This window comes from Molossus molossus, unplaced genomic scaffold, assembly GCF_014108415.1.
Source record: "Molossus molossus isolate mMolMol1 unplaced genomic scaffold, mMolMol1.p scaffold_m16_p_11, whole genome shotgun sequence".
In the NCBI taxonomy this organism is placed as follows: Eukaryota; Metazoa; Chordata; class Mammalia; order Chiroptera; family Molossidae; genus Molossus; species Molossus molossus.
This window is the reverse complement of record NW_023425346.1, coordinates 34,623,191-34,646,805: the sequence shown is the minus strand read 5'-3', so window position 1 is coordinate 34,646,805 and position 23,615 is coordinate 34,623,191. Positions and strand designations below refer to the sequence as shown.

General features: G+C 39.0%; 1 protein-coding gene and 1 pseudogene across 3 annotated transcripts in view; both read left to right on the top strand.

Annotated features, from left to right (window-relative positions):
• Positions 1 to 23,615, top strand: part of NEB (nebulin) — a 194,532-nt gene that overhangs the window by 92,552 nt on the left and 78,365 nt on the right. For all 3 annotated transcript variants that reach the window (XM_036253262.1, XM_036253261.1, XM_036253260.1), the window contains 19 exons: positions 714 to 818; positions 2,120 to 2,227; positions 3,324 to 3,635; positions 4,567 to 4,770; positions 5,227 to 5,331; positions 6,224 to 6,331; positions 7,561 to 7,872; positions 10,090 to 10,293; positions 11,301 to 11,405; positions 11,553 to 11,660; positions 12,561 to 12,872; positions 13,864 to 14,067; positions 14,870 to 14,974; positions 15,895 to 16,002; positions 17,580 to 17,891; positions 18,654 to 18,857; positions 19,843 to 19,947; positions 20,511 to 20,618; positions 21,579 to 21,890. In XM_036253262.1, coding sequence (XP_036109155.1) covers positions 714 to 818; positions 2,120 to 2,227; positions 3,324 to 3,635; positions 4,567 to 4,770; positions 5,227 to 5,331; positions 6,224 to 6,331; positions 7,561 to 7,872; positions 10,090 to 10,293; positions 11,301 to 11,405; positions 11,553 to 11,660; positions 12,561 to 12,872; positions 13,864 to 14,067; positions 14,870 to 14,974; positions 15,895 to 16,002; positions 17,580 to 17,891; positions 18,654 to 18,857; positions 19,843 to 19,947; positions 20,511 to 20,618; positions 21,579 to 21,890 — 3,441 coding nt within the window. The remainder of the gene's footprint in view (positions 1 to 713; positions 819 to 2,119; positions 2,228 to 3,323; positions 3,636 to 4,566; positions 4,771 to 5,226; positions 5,332 to 6,223; positions 6,332 to 7,560; positions 7,873 to 10,089; positions 10,294 to 11,300; positions 11,406 to 11,552; positions 11,661 to 12,560; positions 12,873 to 13,863; positions 14,068 to 14,869; positions 14,975 to 15,894; positions 16,003 to 17,579; positions 17,892 to 18,653; positions 18,858 to 19,842; positions 19,948 to 20,510; positions 20,619 to 21,578; positions 21,891 to 23,615) is intronic.
• On the top strand, positions 13,267 to 13,615 carry LOC118624955 (annotated as a pseudogene).

Sequence of the window (23,615 nt, the reverse complement as noted above, 5' to 3'; positions counted from 1 at the left end):
GGCTATGTGTTCTTGAGAATATTGATAATTAATTAATATTTTTTGTTTTATCCAATTACTGTTTTGTATATAGTAATTTGGTTGAGTTCTCTATTCAGTTACATTAGGGTTCCAAAAATATATGTGGGAATTTCTACTTTGACATCTCTTGTACAATAGCCAGAGTTAAGAACAGGACAGCTGTTTGGTGCACAAACTGTTTAAAGTCTATGAGAGTTATACATGGCTTGATATCAGGTTTCTTTCTTGTTGGTACTCATCTAGGTAAGTATAGAAGAAAAAAGTCAAATGCCCATCTCCTTAACATTTATTAAAAAAAAAAAAAAAAAAAAAAAAGAAATCTAGATGTGGCTAATCCAGGTACATTTGCAGTTAATATACAAACAACAAACAAAACCATGGGAAGGATTTGTTTATATAACCAGTACATATGGATGCGCCTATGTGCTTGGAAAATACTTGCTTTCATTTCATTGGAGTAGAGGTGATCTTGAAATGAAACACACACGTTTACTAGTCATATCTTAGTCTACATTTATATTTAGTGATAATAAATGCCTTGTAACATCAAAGAGACAGAAGAGTATTGGCATAAAGCACGCAGCACAGACAGTGAGGACGCTGACTTTCACCTTTGTCGCGATCTCTAGGTTGGAAACTCCTGTTGACAGCAAACACTGTGTTCCTAATTCACTAATCTTTGTATTTCACAGCGTTTATACACAGAAGCCTGGGACAAAGACAAGACGCAGATCCACATCATGCCTGATACACCTGAAATTACGTTGGCAAGACAAAATAAAATAAATTACAGTGAGGTACGACCATTTATTTTGTTTCCTTGATCTGACCACATTGATCTTTCCTGATGTAGTAGAAAGATCAGAATTATGGATTTAATTCTCATGTGGACCAATGAGTGTGGTTTTATTTTTTTTATGCCTGTTACTGCACCCTGGATATATGTATTATTGTATTTAAAAAGTAGATAGATAAATAGAGAAATGGATAAATACAAAAATTTCTTCATATCAGGATGAGGGGGAAAGCTCTAAAAGTCAACTATTAATGATTGACACAAATTATCATTTTAATTAAAAAATAAGTATTGCTACTTATCAGATTAGTACTTGCTTCAGATTTGTTCTGAGAGTTTTTCTTCAGTTATTCATCTGCAAAACAGGATAAAAATATCTATCTTGAAGAATTTCTGTGATGACTAAATGAGGTCGTATATTGAATATGCCCAGTGTGGAGCCTGGTACAAAATAGTTGCTTAGTAACTTTACTTTTTTTCCCTTCACACTCAAGTCATCATGAAAATTAGATTTTTTTTTTTTTTTATCCTCACCCGAGGACATTTTTCCATTTTTTGTTCAGATAGAGCGGGAGGGAGAGAGAGGAAGAGAGAGAGAGAGAAACATCAATGTGAAGGGACGCATCAAGGGGCTGCCACCCGCACACCCAACCAGGGCCGGGGACAAACTGCAACCGAGGTACATGCCCTTAGCGGGAACTGAACCCGGGTCTCTCTGTACCGCAGGCCGACGCTCCAACCACTGAGCCAAACCGGCCAGGGCAAAAATTAGATTTTTAATAGGCTCAAAGTAACTTGAGGTTTATTTACAAGAACTGAAAGAGAATTCTTAAATTTATCCATTTTAGAATTATCTGAGGACAATAAAATACATTCTTTTATGCACTATCTCCAATTAAATTTGCAGTCCAGAAATAGTGCTGCAGAAACAGCTTCTTGCCCAGTTATTCTTGACAAAGAATTATCTGATTTATTCAGGAAGAATTTTGATTTCGTGTGTGTATGTGTGTTCTTATTTTTAACAAAAAAAGGGAATGCAGACTTCTCTTTGGTTTGAGAACAATGGAAACTTTAAGTACTCATTTTCAAGACTTGGCCATATTCATTGTTTTACCCATATTACTTACATTTGCCTAATATAATGTAGCCCTGCAGAAGAGGCAGGCTTATGTCTTTTTAAAATTTATTGAAGGCTGAATATAGTAGTACAGCTCTATATCCAAAAGTAGTCTTCCTTTGGCAAAAATACCTCTTTAGAGTGAAAGCAAGAACAGCATCTAAAAGGCACTATTCTGTTCTCAGAACCTCTACCGCCAGGCCATGGAAGAAGCCAAGAAAGAAGGCTATGACTTGCGGAGTGACGCCATTTCCATCGTGGCCGCCAAGGCCTCCAGGGACATTGCCAGTGATGTAAGAGCTGATCCAGTCCCTTTGTTACCAGCAGGCCAGTCCCTGCATAGAGATCACATTATTAGAACAGCTGGAAGTCTCTTCAGGCATCATCCACCTTAGCCACCTTCATCGTATAGGCAAATACATTGAGGCTTTGAGACAGTAGGTAACCTGCCCAGGGTCACAAGCATCATAGGACAAAGCCTGGATTGGAATGTGGTTCCTTTGATTCTTGTCATTCGGGCTTAGCTTAATGAAACTGAGTGCCTTGGTTACAGTTGGATGGACATACGTTGAGCCAGTCCTAAAACCTCATGAGCTCTCCTCAGGATACACCCAAGGCAAAAATTCCAGGAAAGAAGTAAGTTTAACTGAGTTCTCCCTATGACTTGAAGAAGGACGTAGAATAGCATAAAAAGCTATACATTTCCCAGTTGGGGGTCCACAAAATCAATATTCCTTTACCCTAAAAATAAATGTCAGCTTCCCTGACAACCTAAACATTAATTCAAGAGTAACAATATTGTTCATTTTTATGCGTTTTTCTTTTTTTATCATGATAAAACAACACGTAACATACAACTCGCCATCTTAACCATTATCAAGTATACAGTTCAGTAGTGTTCAGTATGTTCTCACTTTTTCGTCTTGCAAAACTGAAACTCTGTATCCATCAAACAACAAAAACTGCCCGGTTTTAAACTAACCCCCCCAAATTATTTGTGCAGAAGAAATTATTTCCCAAAATGCATTAGAAAAATAAAATCAATGAACCATGTAAACACATCTCAGATGTACCTGCCCACATGACCGACCTCTGAGACACTGTCACTCTAATTGACTCACCCTTTCAATGTTCACTTTTGGTCACTTGTTGCGCACATAAAATTTTTAGCATACTGTAAAGGAGTCGTAGAGTTACACCATGGGAGTGTGAGAGTGAGCACACCATGCTCTCCTTCGGGAGTCAGCACACCCTAGTGTTGTAGCGTCCCAGCAGCGCATGGTGAAACTCCCTTAGTGTCCTAAGGGTTTCACAGAAAAGCATCACTGCAGAAAGAACAGGGAACAGCTCTTCATGCTTCCTCTTCATTGACTGGGTTCTCTTTTTCAGTACAAATACAAAGAAGCTTATCGTAAGCAATTGGGTCACCACATTGGTGCCCGAGCAATACATGACGACCCCAAGATGATGTGGTCCCTTCACATCGCCAAAGTGCTGAGTGACCGCGAGTACAAGAAAGAATTTGAGAAATACAAGACCAGATACAGCAGCCCAGTGGACATGCTTGGTATCGTTTTGGCCAAGAAATGTCAGACCTTGGTCAGTGATGTGGACTATAAACATCTTCTCCATGAGTGGACGTGCCTGCCCGACCAGAATGATGTCATCCATGCTCGGAAAGCTTATGACCTGCAGAGCGATGTGAGTATTCACGATGTTAAAAGCAGATCCGAAATGTGTCCCTGGGTTCTGACTAGTGCCAATGGACTGGAATTTGTCTGTGTGTTTCCGAATAATATACAATTGAATGTTCAAAAACAGTTTCCCATTTGTGGCAATACAATGTACTTCACAATTTTTCTTCCCCAAAACTTGTATATAATAGAGGAAATAAAGTATATATTATCAATTTTATACATATTTCTTCCTGGCAATTCAGGTTTCCTTTGTCTGAATTAGATGAAAGTTAGTCCTCAAAAATACAGAGTTACATATTTTTTGGAAGAAGTGGTAGAAATGTATGTATATGTCAATGGAAGATAGTATGGAGGGAGTTGGGAAATAGAAGTATATTACACTGAATTGTTTTAAGAAACATTCATATTTTATACCTACTGATAGGAAAATACTAGGACATTCTTACCTTTTTCATGATGTTTTGCTAAGTTATACACTTTAAACCTGTATGGTTTTGTGGACCAATGTCACCCCAATAAGTTCAATAAAAATAAATAAAGTAAAAATATAGTTAGTTCTTGAAAAATACAATAATCTAATTCTTATTAACAACTAGCATGTCCTATTGAGAATAAAATAAAATAAATAATTAGAAAAATATCTAATATACTGTCTTGTGTGAAAATTTTGTAATACACTCAAGGGCATGAGTGCGTCTTTTACTTTAAAAAAAAAAAAAAAGAACCTTTCATAAATCTTGGTATAATCTTCTGTGCCAAACAATTCTTAGGAAAAAAATATACTCAGGATTCAATGTTTATAAATGAGTGGTCAACTGTGCTGGGAGCCTTATCTGTTCATCAATACTTTGTATTTTCTCTAATATGAGCCATTTTGTGATTATGAAGCAGAAACACCAATTAATAAATGTGTTTTTTTATCTGTTGATTTGCAGAATTTGTATAAGTCAGACCTTGAATGGATGAAAGGCATTGGCTGGGTTCCGATTGGCTCCTTGGAAGTTGTTAAAGCCAAGAGGGCCACCGAGATACTGAGCGATAATATCTACCGTCAGCGTCCAGATACGCTGAAATTTACCAGCATAACTGACACCCCGGAGCAGGTGCTGGCAAAGAGCAACGCTATAAACATGAATAAGGTGAGTCTTCACTCTTTTCATCAGATAACAAAATTCATTATAGAACAAGGTAAAAAATTTTGACATATTACTACATTTTAAAGATTCCTATAGGGTTTATGGTACCTTGAAAAATGACTTTTCCATTATAATACCATAGTTATTTTTTAATACTTCAAAATATTAAACTGATGTTAAAAATACTATGTGCGGTAATTATTTTATAATTACCGATTTTAACTGCTGCAATTCAATGGTACTTTTCAGAACTGTTAAAAATTTTTAATGAGAAACAATAAAAACTCTGAAGAAAATAGTGAGCTAAATACTCTTGAAAATAGTAATTTATCTACATAACAGAAATTTATGCAACTTTAATAATTTTATTTCTGCTTTGTATGGAGAGGAAGTGATTGGCACATAATCAAAAAAGCATCTGTGAACTCAAAAATAATTTTTCTATTTTTTTTCCCATAGCGTTTGTATACTGAAGACTGGGACAATGATAAGAAAACAATTCATGTCATGCCTGACACCCCAGAAATCATGCTCGCCAAACTCAACCGAATAAACTACAGTGATGTGAGTCAACTGTTGCTCTTATAATGAACAGAAAGGCAAAAATGAAGTGTTGTAGCTGTTTTCTTAGTGAACTGTTCGGGCTAATTTATTACACATACTCCAAACTAACATTCTCAGTAAGAGATAGTTCTCCTTTGATTCAATTTTGGGCTATGTGGTAGGTCTACAAAGGAGACCAGTCCTTTAGCAACAGGGTATCAGGGAATGGAATGCTTATGGAGGAATATACTAACAGGAATTATACTCCTCCAGCCTTCCCCTAGATGTCAGGGTGGATATCAGTCATTATTTTTCAACAACTATTTTTTAGGCAGGCGCTGGCTTAGAACTCACTTGATAATCAGTGAGTTTTTATGCCCTGCATTGTTTTTGCTCTTTATTAATGCTGGTTACCATTTAATGTTATTTACAATAATTTTTCTAAGGTGTCTCATTCAGGACCAACATTTTCATTAAGACAATGATTCTGAAACCCTACTCGACAGATAGATCACGGTCTGTGATAAGGACAATCATTGAGGTTTTGTGAATACAAATATATTCAGTTTTAAAAGACTTTCCTTATTCTTTCTCATTTTTTGTATTAAAACTGCCTTTCTTTTATTTTATGATAGTGATAGTAAATAGTTTTTTAAAAACATGTATTTGTTTGGCAAAACAAAATTTTGGCAACCACATGCTGATCTCCCCCCCAAAATTTTGAAATTTGCCCATCAATAAAATTTCAAAGTTTCAAACATGTGCCTATGAAACCAAGTTTTGTACAAATCCACCCTAATACTTCACTCTGTGGATTTGTTTGTGTAGCTCACATGAGGATGGAGGATACTCAATAATTAACAGTTTTATTTTTATGAAAGGAGGAACGATTTAATGACTTTCTTTTCTACAGAAACTCTACAGGCTCGCTTTGGAAGAGTCCAAGAAGGAAGGATATGACTTGCGTGTGGATGCCATTCCGATCCAGGCAGCCAAGGCCTCAAGAGATATTGCTAGTGATGTAAGTTGATGTGCTTTGAAGAAGCATTTCTTATTCGGAGATGTTCATAAATGGAAGTTTTTGTAGTTTTTCTTGATAGAATTTTTGTTGCCCCTCCACGTCTCAATTTCATTTAGTGATTTCCCCATGTACAAAGTTGCAAATAAAAACAAAGCACAAGATACTACGCCCATTATACCTATTAATCAATTAAAGATAGGGATTTTTTTACATATAAATATCTTATGGACACTGAAAATGGGTTCATATTTTTGAGTATTAGAAACTGAGCAGCAGTTGACCCAGATATTTGTTTTTAAAAAATTGATAGCACTTGCAAGTCAACCAATATAAATGTGAACCCTTTTCTACTACTTCTATCCATTAATTCTGGCATTAAAAGAAGACTCAGTGAGAGGTGTGTTTTAGAATTTTGGATCATACTTTGTAATTTTTAGTGAGATTTCCCTACCCAGATGCGCCTAAATGGTTTCAAGAACAAATTGAGCCCAACCAGTGTGGCTCAGTGGCTGAGTGTCGACCCATGCACCAAGAAGTTGCCAGTTCAATTCCCAGTCAGGGCACATGCCCAGGTTGTGGGTCCGATGCTCAGTGGGGGGCATGAAGGGGGCCAATAGATGTCTTTCTCATCGCTATTCCTATCTTTTTCTCCTTCTCCTTTTCTCTCTCTAAAAAATCAATAAAGAAAAAAAATTTTTTTTAAAGAACAAATTGAGAAGTAAGTGAAGCTTTTGTCAGTCCCCACTTGTCTCTTTTCTCTGGTTCTTCCTTTCTTATGAGAACCATCTCAGAAGGGTGTCCAGTGCCCTCATTCTGTAGCAGGGCTCCTTCTTCTAGAACAGTCCCATGCATTGATTTGTGCTCCATTCCTTCCATTATTTAAACTTTTTCTGGCTGTTCAGCTGGAGAAGCCCACACTATGATCATCTTATGACAAAATGGACCATAACTTGTTGGGCAATCAAATATAAACTAGGTCAAATAGTTTAAGAGAAAAGGAAAAATATTAGGAACCAGAAGCTACTCCGTTCTAGTCTGAACTGTGACACCTACTTGTGATGTGACCTTGAACAATTACTTAACTCCTCTAGCCCTTAGGTTTCTATTTTATAAAATAGGATTGATAATATTAATCTTTCTCACACTACTGGTAGCAAAAATCAAAAGAAATGATATGTGTATGAAATTATGAAATGTAATATTAGACTCATATCCCTTTTTTTTTTTAGTACAAGTACAAGGAAGGCTACCGTAAACAGCTTGGTCACCACATTGGGGCCCGAAATATTAAGGATGACCCCAAGATGATGTGGTCCATGCATGTGGCCAAGATCCAGAGTGACAGGGAGTACAAGAAGGACTTTGAGAAGTGGAAGACCAAGTTCAGCAGCCCCGTGGACATGCTGGGGGTGGTGCTGGCCAAGAAGTGTCAGATCCTTGTAAGCGACATAGACTACAAGCATCCCCTGCATGAGTGGACCTGTCTGCCCGACCAGAACGACGTCATTCAGGCTCGGAAGGCCTATGACCTGCAGAGTGATGTGAGTGGGTTTAATATTATTCAGCATGTGTTTAAAATGTTTAAAAAAGATATCCGGCCGGTGTGGCTCAGTGGTTGAGTGTCGACCCATGTCACCGATTTGATTCCTGGTCAGGGCACATAGACAGGTTGTGTGCCCAATGCCCAGCAGGGGGCCATGCAGAAAGTGGCCAGTCAATGTTCTCTCTCATCGATGTTTCTATTTCTCTCTCCCTCTCCCTTCTTCTCTCTGTAAAATCAGTAAAGAAACAAAAAATTTCAAAAATTAGATTTAAAAAAGGGGTTCTAACTTCTTTTGTGCCATGGAATCTCTTGGCAATCTGGTGAAACCTAGGGACAACTTCTTAGGACAATGTCATAAAATGTGTACATTTTTAAAAATATACATACTTATACATATATGTATGTGTATGTATATGTATATATACACTTTTATTAACACATTAAATAAAAATATCTAGCAGTGAGTGTAATCACTAGTTTAATTTCAAAGAAGTGATGAGCATAAATATTTCAAGCTGTCTGCAACAGCAGTAATAGGATATGAAAATATTTGTGATTTCTATTGTCGACCAAGTCCCATGTAGTGTTAATATTACTATGATCTGTTGCCTAAACTTAAAATGGAAAGAAATGCTAAATTTCAGCTATAGGTTAATGAAAATAAATAATATTATGTTTTTTCCTATACATGTTCATTGATATCGGATTAAAAATTCTTAGTTTAACTCAACCTATTTTTTTTTTTTTTTTTTTTTTTTTTTTTTTTTTATCCTCATCCGAGGACATTTTTCCATTTTTTGTACAGACAGAGTGGGAGGGAGAGAGAGGAAGAGAGAGAGAGGGAAACATCGATGTGAAAGGGACACATCGAGTGGCTGCCACCCGCACGACCAACCAGGGCCGGGGACAAACTGCAACCGAGGTACGTGCCCTTAGCGGGAACCGAACCCGGGTCTCTCCGGACCGCAGGCGGATGCTCCAACCGCTGAGCCAAACCGGCCAGGGCTCAACCTATTTTTTCAAATGAATTGATTGCATTTTCATTTTTCTGACTACTCAACTTGCAGGAAAAATCTATTATAAGTTGTAAAAGGAAGTTTAGGAATGAATTATACTTTGGGATCATTTATCTACACAGCTGAAAACAATAGCTTCCTAGGAATATGTTAGGCACTTTGGTTATCAGCTAGTAAATTGTCCTTAGGACGCAAGTGCTACCTCTTTGGTTTAGTAGCTCCTTGTTGTTTTTTTATCAGGCTCTAACAAGTAGTCGCTTTCGAAAGAATGATAAAACTAGCGGCATTGTAAAAAAGAGTTTCCCCCAAATCCATAAGAATAAAAAGGATTGTTAAAACAATAAGAAAAATTATCTTTCAATTATTTAAATTCAAAGAAGAAAACTGAAAGATGAAATATCTTATTTTACTTGAATTATCACAGTAGAAGGGGACTGAAAATAAGATAAATATATGTATATAGAATTATATGAAAAAAGACACCCTTTTTGTTGTCCCCAGAAAGCCCATTAATTCAACATGTGGTCAGCCAGTAGTATTCATCCTTTCTTTATATTACAGGACTGGCTGTGAGGGCCATTGTCCAACTAGATACGAACAAGCTCTTCTATTAGAGTATTAGTCCCACACAAGGAGGTATGGGCAATCAAAAAATAAACTCTGCCCTGGCCGGTTTGGCTCAGCGGTTAGAGCGTCGGCCTGCGGTCCTGAGAGACCTGGGTTCGGTTCCCGCTAAGGGCGCGTACCTCGGTTGCAGTTTGTCCCCGGCCCTGGTCGGTTGTGCGGGTGGCAGCCACTCGATGTGTCCCTTTCACATCGATGTTTCTCTCTCTCTCTGTTCCTCTCTCTCCCCCCAACTCTACCTGAACAAAAAATGGAAAAATGTCCTCGGGTGAGGATAAAAAAATAAAAATAATAATAATAATAATAAACTCTTTGCATCAGGAGGCAGGCAGTAATTTCCCTAAAATGGTTCTGTATCAATGAAATTCCATATTATTAAAAAGATTTCATGGGTCTTTAAAACAGGGCTACCTTCAGAGATAAAGTGTTTAACCAAGTCCTCTATACCAAAGTCGGTCTTCCCAGAAACGTATACAAGATTCAGAATTACACATTCTCTGTATATGCTAAATCAGGATCACACACCAGGTTGTCAAGGTAATTTCTATAAATACATGACATTATTTCATTTTCAGGCTATTTACAAGGCTGATCTTGAGTGGCTGAGAGGCATTGGATGGGTGCCCATTGGCTCTGTGGAGGTCGAGAAGGTGAAGAGAGCTGGAGAAATCCTGAGTGACAGGAAGTACCGCCTGCCTGCAGACAAGCTCAAATTCACATGCATTACAGATAGCCCAGAAATTGTCCTGGCAAAGACTAATGCCCTGACAATGAGCAAGGTTAGTCTTCTGCTGTTTCCAGTTGTCTGAGTCATACCTCCCACAATGTGACTTATAAAGTGAGACATATATAACCATTTAGCATTTTGTTCTAAAGTCTGGCAAGCATGGTGTTTATAGCAATGCCGTTGCACAGCTCAGATTAGTTGCTTGGCTTACTCTTTCTGCTTAGGTTGTGGAAATCCACTTTGAAAAGTGAGCTGCCATTGTTGCTTTCCGTTTTATTACACAGGATAGATGATCAGTTCTTTTTTCCAGAGTTCTAGCAATCTGTTTATTGAGACTGGGTTCATTCTTTATCCAATGGGTAGGGCTTCAATATGCACCTTTTAGGTTGAATTCAACTTACCTGAATTTTCCCACACCTGCCTGGATGTCTTCTAAACATCCAGGTGGTGATATTGAGTGCTTGTTCAGTGAAAACATAAACTTGGCGCTCAGTGAACTCCAGAGTTAGGGTTATTAAAACTCCAGAAATTCTGTTCTATTCCACACCCCTCAGCAGTATCCACAGTGATAACAACAATAGAAAAACACCATAAAATGTGTTGAGTGCCCACTATGACAGATGCATTTTATATATGTTATGGTTAATCTTCATAAAATACTCAATAAAAAAAAGATATGGATATCTCGCTCCAAGAAATGAGGAATAGGCATAGTGGAGTTGCCTTTGAACTTGAGATTGATTCTGAAGTCTATGGATTTCTACTATATCACAGTTCTATCGCCCAACTCCAAGCGTGGTGGTCCTAGTAGTAAGCTTGAGTTTCACTGGATAAAAATAGTTAATAACTGAGATCATTATGATGTTTTATATTAGTTATGAAATGACCATATGGCTGTTTAAATATTGCCATATTTGACTCTCCTTACTATCCTTTTGCTTCTCTCACCTCCAAATGACCTTTAAAAGGCTATTTTATACGTAAAAGAATTTAATTTTATAATAACTCTGATATATTGGCTTTTTTTAAAAAAAGTGTTTTATCTTACTTCCCTCATAGCGCTTATACACAGAAGCTTGGGATGCTGACAAAACCTCCATCCACGTGATGCCGGACACCCCAGAAATCATGCTGGCCAAGAGCAATTCTGTCAACATCAGCCAAGTAAGAGATCTGCTGATTGTTGTTTAAGCCTTGGTAGGAGGAATTAAAACACGTTTTTTAAATATCTTAGCACCTTCCTTTCTGGAATTGGCCTTTTAACTTTCTATAACACTTTCATTTTTCTGTTGTGTATTATTCTCCACGTAGAAACTTTACACCAAGGGATGGGATGAATCAAAGATGAAGGACTATGACCTAGGAGGTGATGCTATTTCCATCAAAAGTGCCAAGGCCTCGAGGGACATCGCCAGTGACGTAAGTGCCCTCCGTCTAACCCCCTTGGTCTCACATTGCTAAGCAACCACAGTGCAGCTGGCGGGCCACCCTTGTAACTGCTTCCACGGGTATTCCTCCAGTCCTGCTTCCTGTGTCCTAAGGCCTTTGCCTTTGTTACCACAGGGAAGAAAAATACACTTTGCAATTACAGTTAGAGTTGATGCAGGAAAGGGTTCCACCAATGAAGCTATATGATCACACTACATGTTGATGACAGTATAAAATGTGAGTCTGAGCCCTGGCCGGATTGGCTCAGCGGTTGGAGCCTCGGCCTACGACCCAAAGAGTCTTGGGTTTGCCCTGGCCGGTTTGGCTCAGCGGTTAGGGCGTCGGCCTGCGGTCCTGAGAGACCCGGGTTCGGTTCCCGCTAAGGGCACGTACCTCGGTTGCAGTTTGTCCCCGGCCCTGGTTGGTCGTGCGGGTGGCAGCCACTCGATGTGTTCCTTTCACATCGATGTCTCTCTCTCTCTCTCTCTCTCGGTTCCTCTCTCTCCCTCCCACTCTACCTGAACAAAAAATGGAAAAATGTCCTCGGGTGAGGATAAAAAAAAAAAAAAAAAAGAGTCTTGGGTTCAATTCTGGTCAAGGTCACGCACCTTGGTTGTGGTTTGGTCCCCGACCCTGGACGGGGTCCTGCAAGAGCCAGCCAGTCAATGTATCTCTCTCCCTTCCTCCTAACCACTCTGTCTGAAGATAAATAGAAAAGTATCCTCGGGGGAGGATTTTAAAAAAATTAGTTTGAAATTATTCAGAGATGCCAAAATGTCTGCAATATAAAATTCTTATCTAGTCGCTGGTGGGTATTTACATTATCTGTAATTGTCAGTGTGTATATGGTCAAAGAACTGGGTTTCTAAACCTGTATTTCTGACATTTTAGTACAAATACAAAGAAGCCTATGAAAAACAGAAAGGCCACCACATCGGAGCCCAGAGTGTTGAAGACGACCCCAAGATTATGTGCGCCATAAATGCGGGGAAGATTCAAAGTGAAAGAGAGTACAAGAAGGACTTCCAGAAGTGGAAGACCAAGTACACTAGCCCAGTGGACATGTTAGGCATCTTGCTGGCCAAGAAATGCCAGACACTGGTCAGTGACATTGATTACCGGAATTACCTGCATCACTGGACGTGCTTACCTGATCAAAACGACATCATCCAAGCAAAGAGGGCCTACGAACTGCAGAGCGATGTACGTCACATGAACATGGGGAAGGGGAAGGGGAGGGCACAGGTTACTAATTGTCCAGTCACCTCCTCTGGGGCGCCATTCACATTGCTTAGGAGTTATGTCATGGGAGCAAAGAATATAAAGAACCCTGCTTGGGTCATGTCCTTACTCCTTGGCTTATATTCCAGACTGCTTTCTTCATGTCACTTTATTTTATGGCGATGGAAAGATATTTCAGACAAACATAAATTATATGAATGTTTTTTAAAAAACTGCCACTACTCTACTATATCCAAAGCACTAAATGGACTTTCCATGAGTCTCTTTACAGGATAAAAATGGAATGAGAGTCAACAAAATTTTCTTTTTAAATTGTTTCAATTACATAATATAATGTTCTGCAGGTCCAGGGATGATATGTTTCATTGGCAAGCCACAATTATGGGACCTAATGACAGCCCATATCAAGGCGGTGTAGTCTTTTTGACAATTCATTTTCCTGCAGACTACCCCTTCAAACCACCTAAGGTTGCATTTACAACAAGAATTTATCATCCAAATATTAACAGTAATGGCTCGATATTCTAAGATCACAGTGGTCTCCTTCATTAACTATTTCTAAAGTTCTTTTATCCATTTATTCACTGATATGTTATCAAAACCCAGATAACCCCCTAGTGCTAGAGATTGCACAGATCTATAAAACAGACAGAGATAAGTACAACAGAATATCTAGGGAATGGACTCAGAAGTATGCTATGTGATACTACCTTAAAGTCAGAATAATCTGTATTATAGCTGGAATAAACTTTAAATTACTGTTAAAAAAAAAAAAAAAAAAAAGAATGATGCTTTTACAAATTACTCTGTCATTGATATTAAAACCCCCATGCCATGTGAAATCTCAGATCCTACTTTTGGGGGGAACCACCATCTCCCCATGAACTTTATTTCTCAATTACGGGATGATATGTCTAACCTGAGAACAAAATTTTGTTCTAACATCTTTTAGAGCGTGTATAAGGCAGACCTGGAGTGGCTGCGTGGCATCGGCTGGATGCCAGAAGGCTCGGTAGAAATGACCAGGGTGAAAGGTGCTCAAGACCTGATCAATGAAAGACTCTATCGAACGCGGCCAGATGCCTTGAAGTTCACTTGCATTACCGATACTCCAGAAGTCGTCTTGGCGAAAGCCAATTCTCTGCAAATAAGTGAGGTAAGAACCAGCCTACTTCAAGCTTTCCTTTTGGGGGGCTCTGTTATCAGAGGAGGCGAGCCAAGCCGGACAAGCAGAATGTTCCTCCGCAAAGCCTATTGTGGTGGCAGCACCTCTGAGGGTCTCTGGACTAGTTCAGTGAGGCACCTCTGACAAATGCCCACGTGCCTTTCCCCTGCCACACGCTTGGAAGCACTGAAATCAGAAAAATGTTACTCCATTGTGATTCAGGAAAACAAATATCATTTAAGTCCTATAAAATGCTAAAACCTGTGGCATACTACTACACATTACATGGTATGACAATTTATTAGTCGGGGTTCCCCTGAGAAACAGACCGACAGGACGTGTAGGAGAGAGATTGGTTTTAAGGAATGGCTCACCTGCGGTGGAGGCTGGCACGCCCCGCATCTGCAGGGTGGGCTGCAGGTGGGAGACCCAGGAGGAGTTGCAGTTCAAGTCCCAAGGCAGTTGACGGGCAGAATTACTTCTTGCTCAGGGGAGGTCAGACCTTTATCTATTAAGGCCTTTGATTGGACAAAGCCCATCCACATTACAGAGGGTAGTCTGCTTTACCCAGTCTGCTGAGCTATTAATCTCATCTGAAAGATAGCTTCATAGAAATGTCTGGAATAATGTTTGACCAAATATGTGGGTACTGTGGCTTAGCCGACACATAAATTAATCATCATAAACATGTATAAAAACATTTTTTTCCGGGTTAAATAGTTGCTTAGACTTTTCGTTTCAGATCTCCATTCTCTATTAAATATTGAAATGATATTTCCCCTTCTCTCCACAGAAACTGTACCAAGAAGCCTGGAATAAAGACAAAACCAACATCAGCATTCCTTCTGACACGCCAGTCATGCTGCAGGCCCAAATCAATGCCTTGCAAATCAGCAATGTAAGAATATGAATATTCAAGGCATGAATATGAAGTGTAAATGCCTTTGTGAGACAGTATCTGTCAGCTTACGGAGTGTGTTGTAGTCAGCAAATTACCTGTCTTAGAAATGATTACAACTTTCTCTTTAGCTACCATTCCCAATGCAATATGAATGGAAATTCTCTTTTAAGCCTTAGTTAAGATATGTGGCTGTGTCCCTGGGCTGCGGCCTGTGGGACACCTGAATCTTACGGTTGCTCCTTTCAACGTTGAAATCACTGTCCTGTATCTAATGTTTACAGCTCAGTTTCATTGTATATTATTCAAGAGTAATGAAATCCCTAGTTAAATGCCTCTTGTGCAAGAAAGTATAAGAGGTAACAGTCTCTACTGTCTTTTTTTCTGTTGTCTTTTAGGTTTTTTTATTGATCCAGAATTTTCTTGTTTGACATTTAAAGGCCATAAAAAAAGCCAAAAGACAACTTTTAATTTTATGCAAAGTGCAGGATATGTATGATATCTAAGTCACATCACACTAGCAGAGAGACCTCTAAAAAGTTAAAGGATAACATTAGGAAGAAAATCTAATCAGGTCTTATATGGGACCTAGTGAAGGTTCACAGTTGATTCTTAGTTTTCATGTACTATGTAATGAGATTTCTTCAGGTGTGGGCCATATTGTGATGTGACCATTTGAATTCAGATGTTTGATTTAGATGGTTAGCTGTTAAATTTAGATGTTTACCTTTAAAATTGTAATCAGAAATATCCTGCACTTTACAAAGAAAATAACCAATAACCAAGAGAAGAACTCAGAAGTGACAGGTTTTTTTCTTATTTGCCTCTATTGACATTATGCCTTATGATTCATATGACTACTTTGAGTATATTTATTTATTTTCAATTCTTGTAAACAAATCTGTGTTTTCCCTCAATAGAAACTCTACCAGAAAGACTGGAATGAGGCCAAGCAGAAAGGCTACGACATAAGAGCAGATGCCATTGAAATCAAGCACGCCAAGGCCTCCCGAGAAATCGCCAGTGAGGTATGGCTCCGTTTCCTTCTCCTCCTCCGTACAACAAATAGGCAGAGTATTTTTCAAGAATTTAGCTCTTTAAAAAAAAAATATATGCAAACAATTGTGTTTTGTCTTACACTAAAGACTTTATTTAAAAACATTAAAATGGGCCCTGGCCAGGTGGCTCAGTAGGTTGGAGAGACGTCCCATATACCAAAAAGGTTGTGGGTTTGATTCCCGGTAGGGGTGCATGGCGGGGGGGTGAGGGGCAGGCAACAGATTGATATTTCTCTCTCTCTTTGTCTCTCTTAAATCATAAACAAATCTTTGGGTAAGGATTAAAAATAATAATTATAAAATCATTAAAATGAAATGAAAAATATTAAGGTAAGCATAGATGAGGTTTATGTGTAAATAACGTTTAAGTTGTTTCTAAGGAGAAGACAGATATTATGAAGAGTCTGTCTGAAATTCTTAGGAAAATTCAGGAACCAACACAATGTGATTTTACCCCCAAAATATTTATGACATTTTTTATAAATATAAATCACAGATGAAAGTGACAAACAAGAAGACTTAAGAATGAAATCACATAATCACAGGATTTTATCCTGGAGGCCTATGTATAGTGCTCTTAGTAACCTTTTGAAGTTCATTTAAAAGTAATTTTAAAACTTACTAACAGTCAAAGCAATTATCCTATCAAGTCCCCACACCTCAGTTCCAATTCTTTAAGCTGGCTTTGTTTTCTTTCTGCCCCTTCTCTATGTTTTATTTCATGTATCAGCAGTTTCTTCTTTCTTTATTTTTATCTCTAAAAACCATAGCTGAGCACAGTATCTACCTTATTCCCATTCTATTTCCCTTTTATTCAAATTTGTCTATGTCATCTAAATATAGGAAAAAAACGAGAAACTATCTTAAACTAATTCTAAGGCACTTAGGACAAGTGTGGACCAGATAGAAACTGTTGTCCACGGGACTTTTACTGTCATCTTCTGATACAAACCAGCAACCTAGCTTTCCATTCCTGAAACACGCACCTTCTCTGTCTCCTAAATCACACATGATATTTTCCTACTTGAGGTACCTTCGGTACTCTTGGGAAACCATCCGACCTAATGTTCCACCTGCCAGGCAACCTTGGGGACAATGGTTAGTCACCCTTACTGTGCCTTATTTCCCCATCTAAAATATGTTATAATAATAGTACTACCATGTAGAGATGTTATGAGGATTCGGTGAACTTATAGTTACCACTGTCAATGATTTTTAACTAGAAAAATTCAGCAATATCATATGAATCAACCTAATCCATTTGAAGCACTTATAATAGTGTCTGGCATATAGTGATTGCTCAGAAATGTTCGCTATTGTTATTTTTTATTACTATTGTTCGCCATACTGTCCCTCCTGATTTACTCATATCTTCTATAAAACTATCTAAAGAGCCCAATCTAATTTTCTTATAGTGAGCTGATGTATAGAAAGACTGCCAATGTCAAGCCAATTTACATTAAGAAAATATTCTAAACCATTTAATGAAAAGTCCTCTTCATACATTATTTTCATGTGACTCTTTATCTGATTTTTCACAACTTTAGTACAAATACAAAGAAGGTTACCGTAAGCAACTGGGACACCACGTGGGTTTCCGCAGCCTACAAGATGACCCCAAGCTGGTATGGTCGATACACGCTGCCAAGATCCAGAGTGACAGAGAATACAAGAAAGCTTATGAGAAGTCTAAATCAATTTACAACACACCCTTGGACATGATGTCAATTGTTCAAGCCAAGAAGTGCCAGGTCCTGGTTAGCGACGTTGATTATCGCAATTACCTGCACCAGTGGACGTGTCTGCCGGATCAGAACGACGTGATCCAGGCTAAGAAAGCCTACGAGCTGCAGAGCGATGTGCGTATAGGATCACCAGGCCCTTGGGGAGACGTGTGTCTGTGTGTCTAATCCCAGTGTGTTCCCTGGGGACATAAATGAACTGGTAATTCTAACAGAACCTAACACATTCTGTACATTTTATGATAGTAGAATTCTTCTGAGCATTTTTTAATCTTATCGAGGATTCCTTCTTACGTGATAATGCCGTATTCACCAGGATGAAAATCACTCTGCTATTCTGTGTATTTAGGTAGAACATTTCAGTCTCAGTTGTTCTGATCCACTACATTTGCATTATCAGACATCAGAAACAGGTTCAACATAAGAATATTTTGAATTTCAAGTTTATCCAATACATATAGGAAAATACATATTTATGTTATAGTTTTATATAGAGAGAAAAATGTATAGAGATTATAGATATGTATTTTTTATCATTATATATGCATCCAAGGACCTTTTTTCCTAAATTCCGACAGATGTTATTCCCAGTGGTACATAAAATGCAGATTTCAACCTTGTATTTTATGCCATTGTTGTCTGTCATTCCCCAAATGCCACTTGTCGGCCCTGCTCCAATTCCTGTAGGGGCAGACACTGTGAACTTCTCCCAGAGATGTGTGCCGGAGACATAACACCCAAATGTTAACATTGAATGCTGATCCTTGAATTTCACGGGCTGACCCCCAGATGATTTGAACAGCTCGTGTGTGGTTTGCGGCATTGTGCTCCAGTACAGAGTTGACTCTTCTGCACTCTGTGGTCCTCCCCTTCTTGTAGAACGTGTACAAATCAGACCTGGAATGGTTGAAGGGTATCGGATGGTTGCCGGAGGGTTCTGTGGAAGTGGTAAGAGTGAAGAATGCCCAAGATCTCCTCAATGAAAAGTTGTATCGTACAAAGCCCGAGGCGCTCAAATTCACCAGCATTGCTGATACGCCTGAAGTCATTCTGGCGAAAACCAATGCTCTACAAATCAGTGAGGTAAGCCAGGTCTATGATATGTTCAGACAAATTGAGGAAGTCTCAGTAAAATTTCTAATTGTGAACTTTAATTTGCTATTACCAGCATCAGAATCTTGAAGATATGTACATGTAGCTAGATAGAATTTCATATAGTCAATCAATTAACAGTATCCACATTTCATTTGCTTAGCTAACTCTTCGGTCAATGTAAGTGTGGTGGGCATCTTTGTGTTTCACAGGTTATGATAATACACTTCGAACACATTTTAAGACCTTGCCTATAAGACAGGTTAACCAGTTAATACCATGATCACAAAATTGCCACCTTTTTTTTTTTTGGTATTCAATCATAAACTAAGTTAAAAAGTCCAGGGGAACAATATTAGACATTATGATAGTTACTTCAGTTAGAGAGCCAGGATTTTATTAGCATTGTGGAATATCATAGTTACCTGCAATGAGGGTTTACCTGCCTGATAATTACATGTGAATAAATGCAAAAGGCTTATTTTACTACCATGGTTCTGATTCATTTTACATTTATATTATGTCACACATGAATGTATTTCTCTTATCAAAATCACTATTGGCACTTTCTAAATAAAAACACAAATAAGCCCTGGCTGGTGTGGCTCAGTTGGATAGACCATCAGCTTGTGCACCAAAAGGTCACAGGTTTGATTCCCAGTCAAAGGCATGTACCTGAGTTGCAGGTTTGATCTCTGGCCCTGGTCGGGGTGTGAGCAGGAGACAACCTTTCACACAGATGTTTCTCTCTCTCTCTCCCCCTCTTCCTCCCTCCCTTCCATTCTCTTTAAAAATCAATGGAAAAAATATCCTCCAGTGAGGACCAACAACAAAAAACAAACACAAATAAAAAAATGCAATCTATATTTATATAGGAGAAGCTTCAAAGAGAATTTCTAATTGCCCCTATAATTTTACTCATGTGGTAATTGACGTATTTACTAGTCAGTCATCCTTTGCTTTTCATTTTTCCCAGCCTCTGTATCGGGAAGCCTGGGACAAAGAGAAGGCGAATGTGAATGTGCCGGCAGACACCCCAGTGATGCTGCAGTCCAAAATCAACGCCCTGCAGATCAGCAACGTAAGGCACCGCACGCCCACCTGCTGCACCCTCACTCTGTGAACTTCCGGCATATATGCCGGGGAGGGTTTAGCAAAAGGCACCTCCCTTCCGTGCCTTTTATTTCTAGTCTTAAAGCTAATGATAAGTGTGAGCACACCTGCATGTGTGTTTAAACTGTAGAGATGTGTGTCTTTATTTCTGTTGGAAGGAAAAATGCAGTGGTTTTGCCAAAACACAACCTAAAAGTATATATGCATGTATAGTAATATTAGTTCTCTTTTTAGTGGTCCATCATTGATTTTTCCTTCTAAAAATCAAATTATATATATATATATATAATTTTCACAAGACTTACTGTCTTCTAAATTTCTGTCTTAAAAAAATGTTATTAGGGAGGACTTTACTAAATGCCATTAAAAATATGTTAGAACTCAAGTTCAGTAAGAAACTAGCCTTTTATAAACCTCATGGGAGATTAATTTTCAGGGTAACTGTTAACCTGTGTTCTTCAATACATCAGCAACACTGAGGCAGTAGCTCCCTCTTCCGATTAACTGTGGCACTGCAATCTCCGTTTGCAGAAACACTATCAGCAAGCTTGGGAAGACGTCAAGATGACGGGTTACGACCTGCGAGCAGATGCCATTGGGATCCAGCATGCCAAGGCTTCCAGGGATATTGCCAGTGACGTAAGAGCTCTTCTTTGCCCAGCTTTGACAAACACCAACTCGTAGGCACACACACTAATCTTTAACTTATTTTCCCAGGAATTATATTTAAGTAAAATGGAGGTCATTTTTATTAGTGTCGTGTTTTAAAATCTCCAATTCAAGAGCAACTTTACGGCAGTTTGATGATATTCATTCATCTCTGCTTAGTTCTACTCTTCTTACGTTGAAGCACAGATTTTTATTTTATTTTCAATATAAGTTAGTTTACAAGGACTTAGGCAGTGGTTCTCAACCTGTGGGTCGCAACCCCTTTGGGGGTCAAACGACCCTTTCACAGGGGTCACCTAAGACATAACAGTAGCAAAATTACAGTTATGAAGCAGCAAAGAAAATAATTTTATGGTTGGGGGTCCCCACAACACGAGGAACTGTATTAAAGGGTCATGGCATTAGGAAGGCTGAGAACCACTGACTTAAAGACTTATGGGTAAAAAGAATTCTGTTGTTTCTCAAGTGTTGCATTTATAGGTGATCCCTGTGATAATTTTATGTAGCACCAAAGCAAGACATTTTTAAATGGTTATATATTTGTTTGGATGTGTGCTAGAAAAATACTGATTTTATTCCAGTTAGGTAGAATTATAAATTAAAAAAAAAAAATTTAAGTAAATTTACACTTTAAAAATGAATGTATTTAAACAAAGAATCCAGGTGACTTAAAGTATGAGTACCTGTGTGTGGCAAAACATGTGAGGGCGCCAAATAATGACTGAAGTTTGGGAAACAGCGGACAAGCCCGCGTTGAGGATAATCTAGAAACACATTTCTTGCCTTAGAGGTGCTCTCAATGTTCTTGCCTTAAGTACTCACAGTGCCCCAGAAAGAGTCATCTAAGGGAATGGAGCTGTTCTGAACAGAATGTCTAGAAAAACTGAGTTTGGAAAAACAACTCTTCTTTCTTCTGTTCACCTCCACCAGTATCTGTACAAAACTGCTTACGAGAAACAGAAAGGCCATTATATTGGATGTCGCAATGCCAAGGAAGACCCCAAACTGGTTTGGGCAGCAAATGTGTTAAAGATGCAGAATGACAGACTGTACAAAAAAGCCTACAATGACCACAAGGCCAAGATCTCTATCCCGGGGGACATGGTGTCTATCAACGCTGCCAAAGAAGGCCAGGCGCTAGCGAGCAACGTGGACTACCGCCAGTACCTGCACCAGTGGTCTTGCCTTCCTGACCAGAATGATGTGATCCACGCCAGGCAAGCCTATGACCTGCAGAGTGATGTAAGTGTGTGCTCGTGAGGGGTGAGCCGTTCCCCAGGAAGGAAGCCTTCCACGGCTTGGCCTGGTCACTCCTTCCAGTGCTGGGGAAAACGAAACTCTCCCTACATATGCACTTCTCTTGAGTATTTTACCAAGTTTATGTTTTGCCTACCTTACTGCTGGGTTTGTTCAGAAAGTTTTTATTTTCCTAATTTTTCTGTAGATTTTTTTAACATGGACAGTGCTTATAGTTTATTAAGCATAAAAATGGTCCAGATCCATCAACTCTGTATTGAAGAAGGACAGGGCTGTCATCCTTAAAATTAATTTCAGAGCGTCGCAGCATGCGCCAGACGCACTGGTTCCCCTTAAGCTGGTGTTTTCACATCGTGGTGTTTCATGCATTTACCGAGAGTGCTTTTAGATTTACTCATATTTTATACCCACTCAGTGTTTTGGAAATGGTGGATTCCCTCCGGCTACTTATGTCTTCTGTACAAGGAATACCTTTTCTTCATTATGTGAACTTGGTTGCCCTAAGCTTCCAGAGATGCTTTGTCATAATGAATGAGTTTCCTACAGGAAAGTGTGCCCATCCCTTGAAATGAATTGCCAGCTGGTAGATGTAGGCCGTGTTCGGAAGAAAGGCAGTCTGTTCACTGACCCGAAACAAACGGGTGCACTGAGGCGCGCATGCCCATCAAGTTCTCAGAGAATGAGAAAGGAGAGTCTCACAATGTGCATGTGATCCTCTTCTGAATTCTGCATGTCTATCACACTTTACATGCTAAAACATTATGTCATTCTTCATTAAGGTAGAAATTTTCCTGTAGGTTTCACTCCTCTTACTACCTTTTTAGCCTGGTATTTGTATCTCATTAACTAATTATTAAAATATCATTTCTGAAGAACACCATGGTTTTTTAGAAAATTAATAATTGGTGTTTAACATAGAGTAAGTTTGTATGGTTAACTGCTTACCTATGTCTGGGGAAACAAGTTTAGATAACCAAGAAATGAAAATCCCAATTCAAAGGGAGGCGCTATCTTGGAAAAAGAAAACCCAGCTGAGATAAAAAAAACTGTGGAGCTAGAGTAGGGATTGAATTCTTAATTATTAAAAAATATATATTTATGAAAACACTATGTGCGAAGCATTGTGCTAAGCACCAAAGATCCCATTGTGAATAAAGGAGAAGAAATAAGACCAAGTTCCTGACGTTAGGGACTTCACATTGATACCAAAGAAACTGATGTTCGTCAGAGAATATCAGTGAGCAGTAAGATGACTGACGGGAGTGAGCCCCGGCTCTGTGGGAGTCGGAAACGCTTCTATACGGGCCTGCTGATACAGTGGGGCATGAAGGGAGAGTGGAGGCAGCTTTGTGAGGAGCACATTCCTGCAGAATGAGCAACACACGCAAAGGGCACGGTATGTGAACCACTAACTGAAGGAAGGCCAGCCTGGTCAGAAGGCCAGCCCGGTCAGAATGCACAGGGCAAAGGGAAGCAGAGTAAGATGATGAGTCTGGGAGAACAGGTGGGGATCGGTGCTACATCGTCCCTCGCCTTCTAGTCCGTGTTAAGGATTTTGATCTTTATCCTAAAACCAATGGGAAGCCACAGGATGGGGGAATGTTGTGACATTAGATTTGCATTGCAAATTTTAAAAAGATCCTTCTGGCTGCTTGTGGAGAATTTACTGGAGAGCCTATTATTGCTTTTAAGGTCCACATTGACTAGAAT